The sequence below is a fragment of the Pelodiscus sinensis genome, chromosome 2 (genome assembly GCF_052426305.1).
Source record: "Pelodiscus sinensis isolate ZL-2025 chromosome 2, ASM5242630v1, whole genome shotgun sequence".
Lineage (NCBI taxonomy): Eukaryota > Metazoa > Chordata > Testudines > Trionychidae > Pelodiscus > Pelodiscus sinensis.
In genome coordinates, this window is record NC_143053.1 from 164,559,707 (window position 1) to 164,572,016 (window position 12,310).

The 12,310-nt window shown below is 39.4% G+C and overlaps 1 protein-coding gene across 1 annotated transcript in view; it reads right to left on the minus strand.

Moving 5' to 3' along the window:
* The window catches only part of CNTNAP2 (contactin associated protein 2), a 1,659,707-nt gene that overhangs the window by 960,259 nt on the left and 687,138 nt on the right, over positions 1-12,310 (minus strand). The window contains exon 4 of the mRNA XM_075921713.2: positions 1,516-1,663. Coding sequence (XP_075777828.2) covers positions 1,516-1,663 — 148 coding nt within the window. The remainder of the gene's footprint in view (positions 1-1,515; positions 1,664-12,310) is intronic.

The following is a 12,310-nucleotide window of genomic DNA, read 5'->3' on the forward strand; positions in this document are numbered from 1 at the left end:
GGAAGAATACAGGCTAGGTCATCACTACCCCTACTCCACCCCCTTTCAGTTGGATGCAGTTCCCATCCCTCTCCTCCTGCACAGTGTCAAAAGGCTACTGCTTGTCATATTTACGTGTGAACCCCAACACAAATCTGGAGCGATTGTGGCCCTCCAGATCCCTGACATGTTGCTTTCAGAAGACATGACACCAGGTGCCAGGCATGGAGGGTGAAAAGCAGTATAAGAAGATTGGTAAATAAAATGGCTGCTCCAAACTGTGAAATTTCTCCAGGCTTCTTAGATTAGGATCACAGTTTCCATTTAAGCCTGAAGTGGGGAGCAACTGTAGCTCCTGTTGACATTTATGAGAGTTGCAACTGTTTGACTCTTTTTATGATCAGGCATTTAATACTGGTGCTTTCTAACAAAATTAGTATTTTATTTTACCTTTAATGAAACATATAATATAGGATAATATGAACAGCTTTGATAAGACTGTTAGTCACAAATGAATAACTCTTTAATATTAATGATAATATCAGTCAATGAATTTTGCCATTTACCCCCAGTCATTTATTCAGGGCCTTTATAAGCCATTTTTCAACATGCCCAAATACCTTTTCCTGAACTGTTTGGGTCACAATAATACAATAATAATCAGAGTCTGCTAAAAAAACACCGATGCATGACAAAATAAATTATTTCACAGCAGTATCTTTCCAGTATGAGGAGTAACGGTAGTTAGAATTAGGATCTTTAATTTGAACTATGTACTCCGTGCCGTGTGTAGCCGCGGGCACAGAGTTCAGACTAAGGAGGATTTAAAAATGGCGGCGCCCGGGAACATGCAAATGAAGCCCGGGATATTTAAATCCTGGGCTTCATTTGCAACTCCGCTTGCCCTAATTACCCTACCTAGCTCAAACTAACAAGCTAGTGTAGACATACCCTTTGAGGTCTCTAAGAGTGCGTCTACACAGCAGGGATTAACTTGAAATAAGCTATGCAAATTGATCTACATCAATTTGCATAGCTTATTTCGAAATACCTTATTTTGATGCTGTCTACAGAGCACTTATTTCAAAATAGAGCAGTCTTCCTCTGACTCCTCATAAAATGAGGGTTACAGGAGTCAGAGTAAGAAGACCTCCACCTTGAGAGTATTTCAACATTATTTGCAATAACTGTGTTTACATTTACATTATCTGTGTAAATACGAACTATGTTATTTCAAAATAACGCCAGTTATTTTGAAATAATGTTGCTGTGTAGAGATAGTCTAATATAGTATCTCCAGAGGAAGCTCAAACCAGTGATTTGAGAGATAGCTAAAAAGATCAAATTTCATGAGATTGTAGGTAATATAATTAGCAAATTTGGGAATGTCTTAATCTATTTAACCAAAAGATATTTAAGACTCAGTTTAATTGATAGGGGGAGAGCTTGCATCCAAACCCATCCCTGCTAGACACCAAAGTAGTGTGTTTACAAAGAAAAAGTAGAGGGGAAAAGTAAACGTTAAGCAAAACTTACAATAAGGACAGCCGTAGACCTCAATTCTCAGCCCAATTTGGCCCTCTCCATTCCAGTCCAGAGGAACTATGCGTATATAACGGGTTATAACTAGATGCTGCAAATCATGCCGGATCACGCCATCAGAATTTGTATTTCCAGGAAATGCCTAAAGAGAAAGAAAAAACCCTCTTATAATATTAGATATATTTCAGATGCCATAAAAATACTTCGAGGGGGAGAGTAGGTACAGAAATCCTCTGATTATTTAGGTTAAACTATTCTGGTTGTTTTGTCTCTATGCTAGTGATTGAATTAACAGATGGTTCAGTAAACAGCACTGGAAGTTCTACAGCATTCATGAAAGATGCCAGATATATGCCAGATATAATATCCTCTTTCTCCATAATAGGTGCAGCATACTGAATTCTTAGTTAAGTGAATCACCACTAAGGGCGAGAAGCAGTTCATTTTTTGTCTATCTAGTTTTTAGCTTGTTTATTAAAATGTCAATAAGCATCCCATTTGCAGTGATTGTTTTTGTGAAGACACTAATTCACTAATTACTAGACTGAATCTACCAATTATTTTCACATAGATGGAAAGGATTTTAGTCACTAGTGACCTGGGACAGATTTGAATTGATGAATAGTGAAAAGCCCTCTTTCATTCCCTGGAGCCAGACTGTTCCCTGTTCTAGTTTTATGCTTCTATAGTAGAATTTACCACATTTCTGCAGGACTAAGAAACTGTACTTTAACTTTCAGGTCTTACCCATAGGGAAATCTGTAATCTGCACAATCAACACCTCACCCTAAATGAAATTGTGATAATCATCCAAATCTTGGCTCTTATCCACATTGTGAAGTACTTTTTCCAATTACTAAGAAATCAGAAGTCAGAGAAGGACACAATACTGTAAAATCTCGAATATAATGCACACTTTTTTCCCGTTTTTTTAGCATCAAAATCGGGGTGCGCATTATCTATAAGAGGTTTTTTTTTTTTAAGTTTTAAACTTGCCCTCAGCAGGCACGAGCTGGGTGGGGGATGGGTCAGTCACAGGCTGGGCTGGGCTGGAGGACCCCGCGGCAGGCGGGAGCTCAGCTGGGCAGGGGGCTCCCGCAGCAGGCGTGAACTCAGCGTGCGCAAGCTCAGCTGGGCAGGGGGATCAGCAGCAGGAACGAGCCCCTTTCTTCCTATGCATACCGTAAAATCTCAAGTATAATGGGGGTGCGCATTATAGATAAGAATTTAGTTTATTCAAGAATTTTGACCTTTAAAAGGCAGATGCGCATTATATATAGGTGCGCATTATACTCGAGATTTTATGGTAATTCTTAAGTGTATTAAAGTTTCTAGAATTAATGAAGACAATACATCTAGGTTTTTTAAAAATTGTTATTATTTTAGTCACCTCTTGACATAATGACTCATCACATCTAGCTCAAAAGAGAACAATACCTGCCTGTATTTTCTGTCCAGTCAGGTCTTGGACAGTCTATTAATTCACAGGCGGAACTTCACAGAGACACAACTTTCTTATCTTTCTATACCTTGCTTTCACTGGAGATAAAGATGTCAAGAGAGTAAACAGGGAACTGGTACACCAAAGGAAAACAGATAGCCAATTGTCACAAAGAGTATAAAGGATCATTTTTAGGACATGTTTATAAAATTCAACCACTGAAGCTTCTGCTAGAAAAAAAATGTATACAAAATTCAGAAGTATGACTGTGCAACAATGAACAGGTCTACATTTTAATTATTTATATCAATCAGAATATATTCATTCATTTAAAAGAATCTATGCACACATCGCTATAGGCTGTAATATATTGAGATCTAGAATGTACACAATATGTATAGCCCAGAATAAGGGGCAATGGGAACCCATTATCCCTGAGGAAGATATAGGAGAAATTCTTCTCTGTGAAAGAAGAATCCCTTCCTAAGATTTCCATCATTCTAGGTGAGAATTTAAGTTGCTAAACCCTTCCATGTCTGTACTATTCTATATTTGGCCATGTCCTAGTTCTTCCCCTCAATCTGTCGGCCTGGTCTGTGCTTCCTATTGAGGGATCAGCCCTCTCACAGTAAATTCAGAAGAAAAAAAAGGTCTGGTAGCAGTTTATAGATGAACAAAACACGTAGATGGTATCATGAGTTTCGTGGACACAGCCCACTTCTTCAGATGTCCTGTCAACTGAAGAAGTGGGCTGTGCCCATTAAAGCTCATGATACCATCTACATCAGTGGCCCTCAACATGGTGCTCGCAGGTGCCATGATGCCCGCTGGGGCATTTATGTGCACCTGCCGAATCATCTGAGCTGGCCCCTGCTCCGGGCACACAGCACATGTGCGGTGCCGGCCCCAGACCCGTGGCACGTGAGTGGCCCTGCCCCCAGACGCCCAGCAGCCCCGAAAGGTTGGGGATCTATATGTTTTGTTCGTCTATAAAGTGCTACCAGACCAATTTTTTTTTTCTGTAACAGACTAACTCGGCTGCCCCCTGGAGATAGTTACTGCAGTTATGGCAGGCTCCTATTGGGGAAGTATAGTATCAAGTATCATGTATCTAGTATTGAGCAGAATCTGGTCCATATTGTTCTTGGTTGTTTTTTTCCTTCTGAATGTTAAGGCTCATTTATGCAAATTATGACCCACTTTAAAGCTGAATCTTTCACTTCCATAATATATACAGAAAATTATTTCAAAATAAAGCATTAATGTGTTTGGTTTGTATTTCTTCACCCAACTGCAATTTTCAACCCAGGAAAGATTTTAAACATCATAACTTCTTTGAGACAATTACCTCCTTTTCTAGACATATTATTAGATGTCTCGTATGGATGAATTAATAGTTGTTTCAGAGACAGAAATACAAAAGTAGAAATTCTCAACAATTTTCAAACCACTACAGTTGTTCTCCCTTCCCCAATCATTTAAAAAAAGAAAACTATAGTTTCAGGATGGCTTTATTCTTTCATTTTGACTAACAAATAAGTAAAACTTGGGCATATAGCTGTCACCATTAAAAAGGATATATTTATTAGTAGTCAATAGGACTTCAAGGATTTCACCTCAGATGTCTTTATTGACTAAAATAGGCAGGAACTGTAATGCTTCCTATTATAAAGTTTGCCTACCACTTCCCGTTATAAGATCCAGGCTTACATTATTTCTAACTTTGCAAACTTTAACCATTTAGATGATTTTACATCGTGGGTAAAAGTCTGCGTGAGGCAGACTTTTTTTCAGTCAAAATGGTTTTGTCATTTCCAAGAATAAGTCTAGGGGAAAAATACATTGTGTACTCCAAGTTACTTCCTACCTGGAACCAAAGCACCAAGGAGCAGGAATCCACCTGTTCTGAATACAAAAGAGAGACAAGGAGGACCCAGGGAGAGGGAAAGTAAGGAAAGGAGTCTTATGAGACTAGACCCAGAGATGGGGAGAGAGAGTTACAACTGTTTCAAAGTGGGGTCCCCCATGGATTTATGTAGTGGCATTGCCATTGCCACAGAGTTTTTATGGAACATTTGGGCAAGTAACTTAAAGCATTCTTTTCACAGGAGGTCACTAACTTTTCTCACATTCTGCACACTAAGTTTCCTCGTGTTCTCACTTGAACTCCTGCAGGTCTGATTTGCAGAGTGCTGAACATCAGAGCTGCAGCTGAAGTCAATAGAAGATGATGCACCATACAAAAATCATCAGGAAATTGTTTAGTAGTAGTAAAATCAGAGATAGAACCACACATTATTGAAAAACAAAATATTAAAGAGCTGTTCATTAAGCGAGCATTGCATATTCTGTGTATAACCCACACACTTTCGGGGAGTGTTGACTGTCCTACCTAGTAGCATTGAGACCATTTATAGAGAGGAAAATGAGTCTGCTCTACAGCCTTAGCTGAAAGCCAGCTGGCTTTTAGCTCATGCATTAGAGGCTACTGAACTAAGCTCCAGAATTCCTAGGTTCTATTGTGCCTATCAGCCTTACATCTGCTCTGAATAAGGCAGGGATCCCATAGGGAAAAGTAGCGTGTGATCACGTAATTGAAGACTCTCTCATCATAAGAATGAAACATAAGAACAGCCATACTGGATCTTCTGACAATGGCCAATGCCACCTGCCCCAGAGGGAAAGAACAGAACACATAATCATCAAGTGATCCCACTCTGTCACCCATTCCCAGCTTCTGACTAACAGAGACTAGGGACACCATTCCTACTCATGCTGGCTAGTAGCCATTGATTTACTTATCTTCCATTAATTTATCTAGTTCTTTTTTGAACACTGTTAAAATTCTAGTCTTCACAACATCCTCTGGCAAGGAGTTCCTTAGGTTGACTGTGCATTGTGTGAAGAAAAACTTTTGTTTGTTTTCAACCTGTTACCCACTGATTTTTTTTGTGAACCCTAGTTCTTGTGTTATGGGAACAAGTAATTGGCTATGTCTACACTGCACCCCTTTTCCGGAAAAGGGATGCAGATTAGACACTTGAAAGTAGGAATAAGAAATCCTCCGGAAAAGGGCTTATTTTCCGGAGAATCGCATCTAGACTGTCGCTTTTCTCCAGCTTATCCCCAAGCCGGAAAAAAGCGGCAGCCATGTAAATGCGAATACTGTGGGGGATATTTAAATCCCCCACAGATTTGCAATTCCGAAGTGTCTCATTAGCATTGGAAAGGGATGCCAATGTAGACACAGCCATTAAGTTTTCCTTATTTACATTCTCCACACTAGTCATGATTTCATAGAACTCTATCATATCCCTCCTTAGTCTCCTCTTTTCTAAGCTGAAAAGTCCCCGTTTTATTAATCTTTCTTCATATGACAGCCATTCCAAACCCCTAATCATTTTTGTTGCTTTTTTCTGAGCTTTTTCCAATGCCAAGTTATCCTTTTTTGAGAAGAGGTGACCACATCTGCACTCAGTATTCAAGATGTGGAAATAACATGGGACTTATATAGTAGCATTTACTGGATCAGGTGAATAGATATTCTCTGTCTTATTTTTTATCCTTTTTAAATTATTCCTAACATTTTGTTTGCTTTTTTGACTGATTCATGAATACATACACGAGGGTTGTATTAAGGCTGCATAGGCAGTCTTAATTCTGTTATTTACTAAATTTGGAGTTCTTGACTTTGCATATTTGCAAACATTTTTTAACTATAGTATGTTTGTGTGCTATATATGGAATAGTGGGAAAATGTGGAATCCCAGTATAACACCATGAAACAATTGTTAAAGACTGGCTTTAAATTCAGAATTATTGAACATGTCTCTCTAAGTCTATTACTTGGATATTTTATTTATAAATCCTTTCAAAAATATTTGGGACCCAACCCTGCAAATAGTAATTACAAGGCATATTTATTACTATGAGCAGAATTCAGTACCACACATAGTAGCTTTTTCTGGATAAGTAGACATGGGTAGTAGATGAATAGACATGGGCAGCCAAAAATAAGGTAATGCGGGGGTGTGGGATGCCATCAGTTTCTCAGATAAAGCACATTTGATTTACTCTCCAGCACAGCAACGTATTTTTAAATGCAGCCTTCATTTAGATAAATGTATTTTAGTAAGGCACGCTCTATGGGTAATACAAACAGCAGCCCAAATCCATCATTGCAAAGCTGAAAAATCAACTTACAGAAACTTGTGAAATAGGTACTGTTGCTGTTCTGCTTTTCTGACAGAATTGTTCATGGGCTTTGAAAAACAGTTTTTCATTAAAAAAAATTATGCAATTTTCAAACTTTTGTGTTTGCCAAGGTTAATAACACTTAAAATTATAATGAAAAAAACTGCCATTTTGGGGATTTTTAAAGGGACTATAAAATACGTAAGAGAACACTTAAAAAAACCCTCTCGTAGCTTCAGAAATATCTAGGGGATCTGAACAAGTCTTCCAAATTATTAATCCCAAAAGCACAGTGAAATCTTTAAAGTCTGTGTTAACATGGCCAGGAATGTGCCCCCAACCTCATGAGCAATTCAACCTTTCTTCAATCCAAATAGTTAGGAAAAATTACTAAGGCAAAAGAAACAGCTCAGCTGGTTGTAAACCATGTACTCCAACCTCAGAAGTACAGTCCTTAAATGCATCCCTTTAACAAGGTAGGCCTCTCCTCATATGGGATACACAGCTCTTTAAGCTTCTTCAACATGTTTTAACTCAGTGTTTCTGAAAGTGTTCCACGGAATCAGTCTCAGAAACACATTAACTGGCCACCCCAATTTGTTTATTTACCGGTGCTGCAGCCACGGAGCCTCACAGCTTCCATTGGCTCTGTTTCATCCTTTGCAGCCAAGGGGAGCCGCAGGAAGTGGCGTTGGCTGGGCCACCACTTCCTGCAGCTCTCCTTGCTGCAAAGGACAAAACGGAGCCACGAGGCTCCATGGCCACAGTGCCAGTAAATAAACAAACTGGGGTGGCCGGTTAATGTGTTTCTGAGAGCGAGTCTGCGGAACACTTTCAGAAACATTGTTTTAACTCATATCACAATTTACATATTGGGAGCTGGAAACATTGTGCCTGATTCAGGAATTCTGGGGAGCACTGTGGGAGCTTTAATCAACAATGCAGCTTATATTTGCTGCCTAATGTGAAATAGGGCAGGCCCACAGCCCCACTCCATGACCAACCATTCTGGAAATGCTAGTTGCTTAGTGGTACTAAGGCTGCCCATAGAAGGGCGTCAAGATAAGAAAAAAGGTGCTGCTTGGTCTCTGTGTAAATGGGCAGACTGGGAAGATGACTTGTACTTCCTTTTCCTCTCTTGCACACCATGGTTAGTGGTATCAGATTTATGTCTTATTTACAGAGGGATGAGCAAATGGAGAATCAGGTTGTGACCTTTTAATATTTACTGTGGACCAAGTGTTATACTTAAATAAAAACCAGTACACTGCAGAGCATGTCTTTCACAAAGCTAGGTTATGGAAAAAAAAAACAGTATTCACTTTCCCTGTGTTACAAGTTGGACTTCCCTCATCCAGCCCTGAACCAGGGGATTTGCTGAACCAGGGGAGGTCACTCCCAACATAGCCCATGTTGTCCTGTTGCTCCTTGGCTAGGGCTCCAGCCCTGCCCCACTGCTATCTGCCCAACTGTGGCTTCCCAGGCTGGAACTCTGTGGCCATTGCTGGTGCCAGAGCTTCGCACAGTCACTGGGGCTGGAAATCCACTGACAGGGCCAGAGCTCTGTGTCTGCTGCCAGGACCCCACTACCGCCTGGCCACAGGGTTCAGAACTTCCTGCTGTGCCTCCTGCCCCTCCATACTCCTCGACCCAAACCCAGGGCTCCTGGGTGAGTCATCCCCCTCTACTCCGGCAACTCCTGCCCCATAGCTTGACCTTCCAATACCTGGGCTCTGTGGTCCAGGAACATCCATGGTCCATGGATGTTGCTGAACCAGAAAGTCCCGGTTAAGGGAGGTACAACCTGTATTTTGAAAGTTCTCACAGGATTTCACCATTGGGCAGAAGGCTGCTTCTTAGCATAGCAGGTGATTGTACCAATCAGCATCCAGACTTCCAAGGGGAAAACACAAAGTTTAAGCACCAAAAATAAGCAGTTAATCCAATGTGTGCATGCTATGTTTTTTACTATAAAATATACCGAATAAGGTGTTCCATGAAATACCATAATGTTAACTTAAGAGTTGTTATGAGGTTATAGTTATGAAAGTATGTATGGACAGATATGTAGAAAATTTTAACTAGCCCTCGTAAGTAGTAGGAGTACCATCACCAATGGGGGCACCCTCAATGTTCCATTTAGAAGGTATTTAGTAGAGCTGCTAAATCAATCACCAGAAGATCATCTCCGGAGTGCTGTTCCATGGGTAAATAGAGACATGGCCTAAGTAAGGAGTTTTCTCTGTCCATAGGAACTGAAGAAAAAAATCCTACAAACCCTTTTAAGATGGAAGGGGTTTGAACAGAAGAACATTCATAACTTGCAGGGTACTTTTGAGGTGCAAAACTGCCTGGGAATGCTGGATCACTTTTGTAGCTTGCAGGTAATGCTGGGAAACAGTTTTAAGGGAATAGATCATTCTTTTTCTTATTTAGAAAAGTCTAGAAAAGGCTGCAACTTTATAGTCATGTTTTGCGTAGCTATATCTTTGCTTTGCCTTATTATTTGATTTTAGAATCTGTGGTTTTTATATTAAATATACCTTCTGTTAATTTTCCTCCTAAGAAGTTCTCTGGTGTATTGTGTGGAAGCTAATAACTTATGGGCTGAGTTTACACCTGTTGAAACGGGGAGAACGGATTGGGTATGTGGCAATTAGCTCTGGGAGAATGTATTTGGGGAGACCTGGGCTGGAAGGGCTATTGATTTCACCCTGAAAAGTGCAACTAAGATGCTGACAGCCAGGGTAAAACTTTATGCTTGAGGACAGGCAGGGTACTGGGGTCTGGGGCTATGTCTAGACCGTAAGCTTCTTTCATAATAAGCTTTTCTGAAAGAGATTTTCTGGAAAAGCTTATTTCGAAAGAGCGCGTCCACACGCAAAAAGCACAACGAAGTAGCAATTTTCTATTTAAAAAGATAGCGTCCATTCAGTGTGGACACTATCTCACATTTAAGGCCACCCAGATCCAGTTCCAGCTCCCCTCTGCTCTCCAGTGTTTTAATCCTGCCTAAAGAGCCTGCCAGGTATGGGCAGCTTCCAGACCATCCTCCTTTTTTTGCCTAGCCCCAACCAATTTGCTTTGATCGGAGCTGGAGTGGCAGGAGCTGATTAGGGCTTCCTCTACACTCCTTGCCACACTGAAGTACTGAAAAAGAAACCAGAGAAGAATATTAATTGAGTTAATAAAAGTGACTCAGGAATTTGTGCTCACAACCCATCAAGTTCAAATGGCCTTTGAACCCAATATGCTGTCAAAGAGTCCCTACATTTATGAAGTTTGCTAACCCTTCTTTCTGCTATACAAGAGTAACCTTGAAAATGGTTACTTTCAAGACACTTGGCTGTTTTATTACCATATTTTGCTCTTTATAAGGGACATTTCAAGGTTATCTCTGCATTATATACATTTTTATCCACAATATAAAGAAGTTTATTGCATATTCAGATTGTATCTCTTTTTTCTACTGAAGGAAAATGCTTGGCCAACAGTTTTCTTCTTTTTATTGCTTATCCACGTCTTCTAACACCTCCTTAACATAAATTAATATGACTCATTCTGTTATTCAAAAGGACACTTGGAATTTTTCAAGTGGATCCATGTTTACAATGTATCACTTCAACCTTCCTATTAAATCCTGTGATGGAGCCTGGAAGCTATTTTCAATTACAAATACTATATTTGAATTAAAAATGCTCTGTAATTGTGCAATTCAAAGACTGAGTCTAAACAACAGTCACAATTGGGTCAACAATACACAGACATTCCTCATTGACCTATACTCTCTTTAAACTTCCTAGCATAACTAATATATAATAGGGATATATTTAATAATTCAGTTAATTGTTTTCTGTGTAACAGCACAGAAGGTCTCTGTAATCAGTCAGAACCTGATACTGTTTAAATGAATGAGAGTTTTGCTACTGCCATAGAAGTGTCAATAATCTTTAGGGGCTAGCTTCCATTCATGCATAACTCTGTTGACTTCAGCTCCATGCATTCAATGACAAAATATATACTTTAAGGTATAAAAAAATTGTAAAAGGGGCCAGGTGAGGGAGAATCCGTGGAGGTATGAGACTATGAAAAAGAAAATATAGCACTTCAGTAGTAATTAAAATGTATGGAAGCCCTACATTTTGTACATATCTTGCAAGACAGAGTGTAAATTAGTAAATTTTAGACACATTTGTCATGAAAATTACTTATCTATATGCATATACGTGATTTTAGTATTAAAATCCCAAACTGTGCTTCAAACCCATCTCACCTTGTTATGAAGATTCATTTCCAGTAAATGACTAGTATTAACTGGATGTGAGCTGCTAAACAATTGCTGTTTTACATTTCTCTTCAATCAGTACAGTAGAGTACTATCTTTGTTTAATTTAGTTGGTGTAATGAAGCATAAAGCTAAAAACCAAACAACCTCTCCCCTCCCCATTCCCCAAGATTGAATTGCTTTTTTACCTTCCAATATACTAATTATTCATACCATCTAAGCTCAGGAGCATTACTGAGGTATCCGTGTATTTTGCTAGGAAAATTATAGTTAGTTTCAACTGTGGGAAATATCTATAATAGGTGTCCCTGAGGCCTCTCTTTACTACCTGAATGCCAGAGAGATGCCACCTGAGAGTGTGCAGGTTCATCCATTGTTTTCTTTATACAATAACTCTTTGTATATTTTAGTTATGTTCTTGAAAAATGCAACTGAAAGCAAAACAATATTACGTCAATTTAATTTCTCCATAAGAATTAATGTAAATAGAGGGAATTAAGTACCAAGGAATTGTGGGGGTTTTGCCAGACATACACACACACACACACACACACACACACACACACACACACACACACACACACACAAAGTTTTAAACAACTTGAAGACAATTAATATACAGATATACATTTTAAACAATTTTAAACAGACAATTTAATGATAATCATCAGCAACAAGGATGTCCTATGTCAGCTCCTTGAACCCCTTCTGTTTCTTGCCCATGCATGTTAGCAGAAATTTCCCCCCAAATCTCTCTGCAGTCACTAATCATAGAATTGTCTGAGTGCCCTGAGCTTATCCTAAGGCAGTTGTGGATAGGTGGATATCACTGGATATCGCTGGAGTGTACCGTACCCTCTACCTGACAG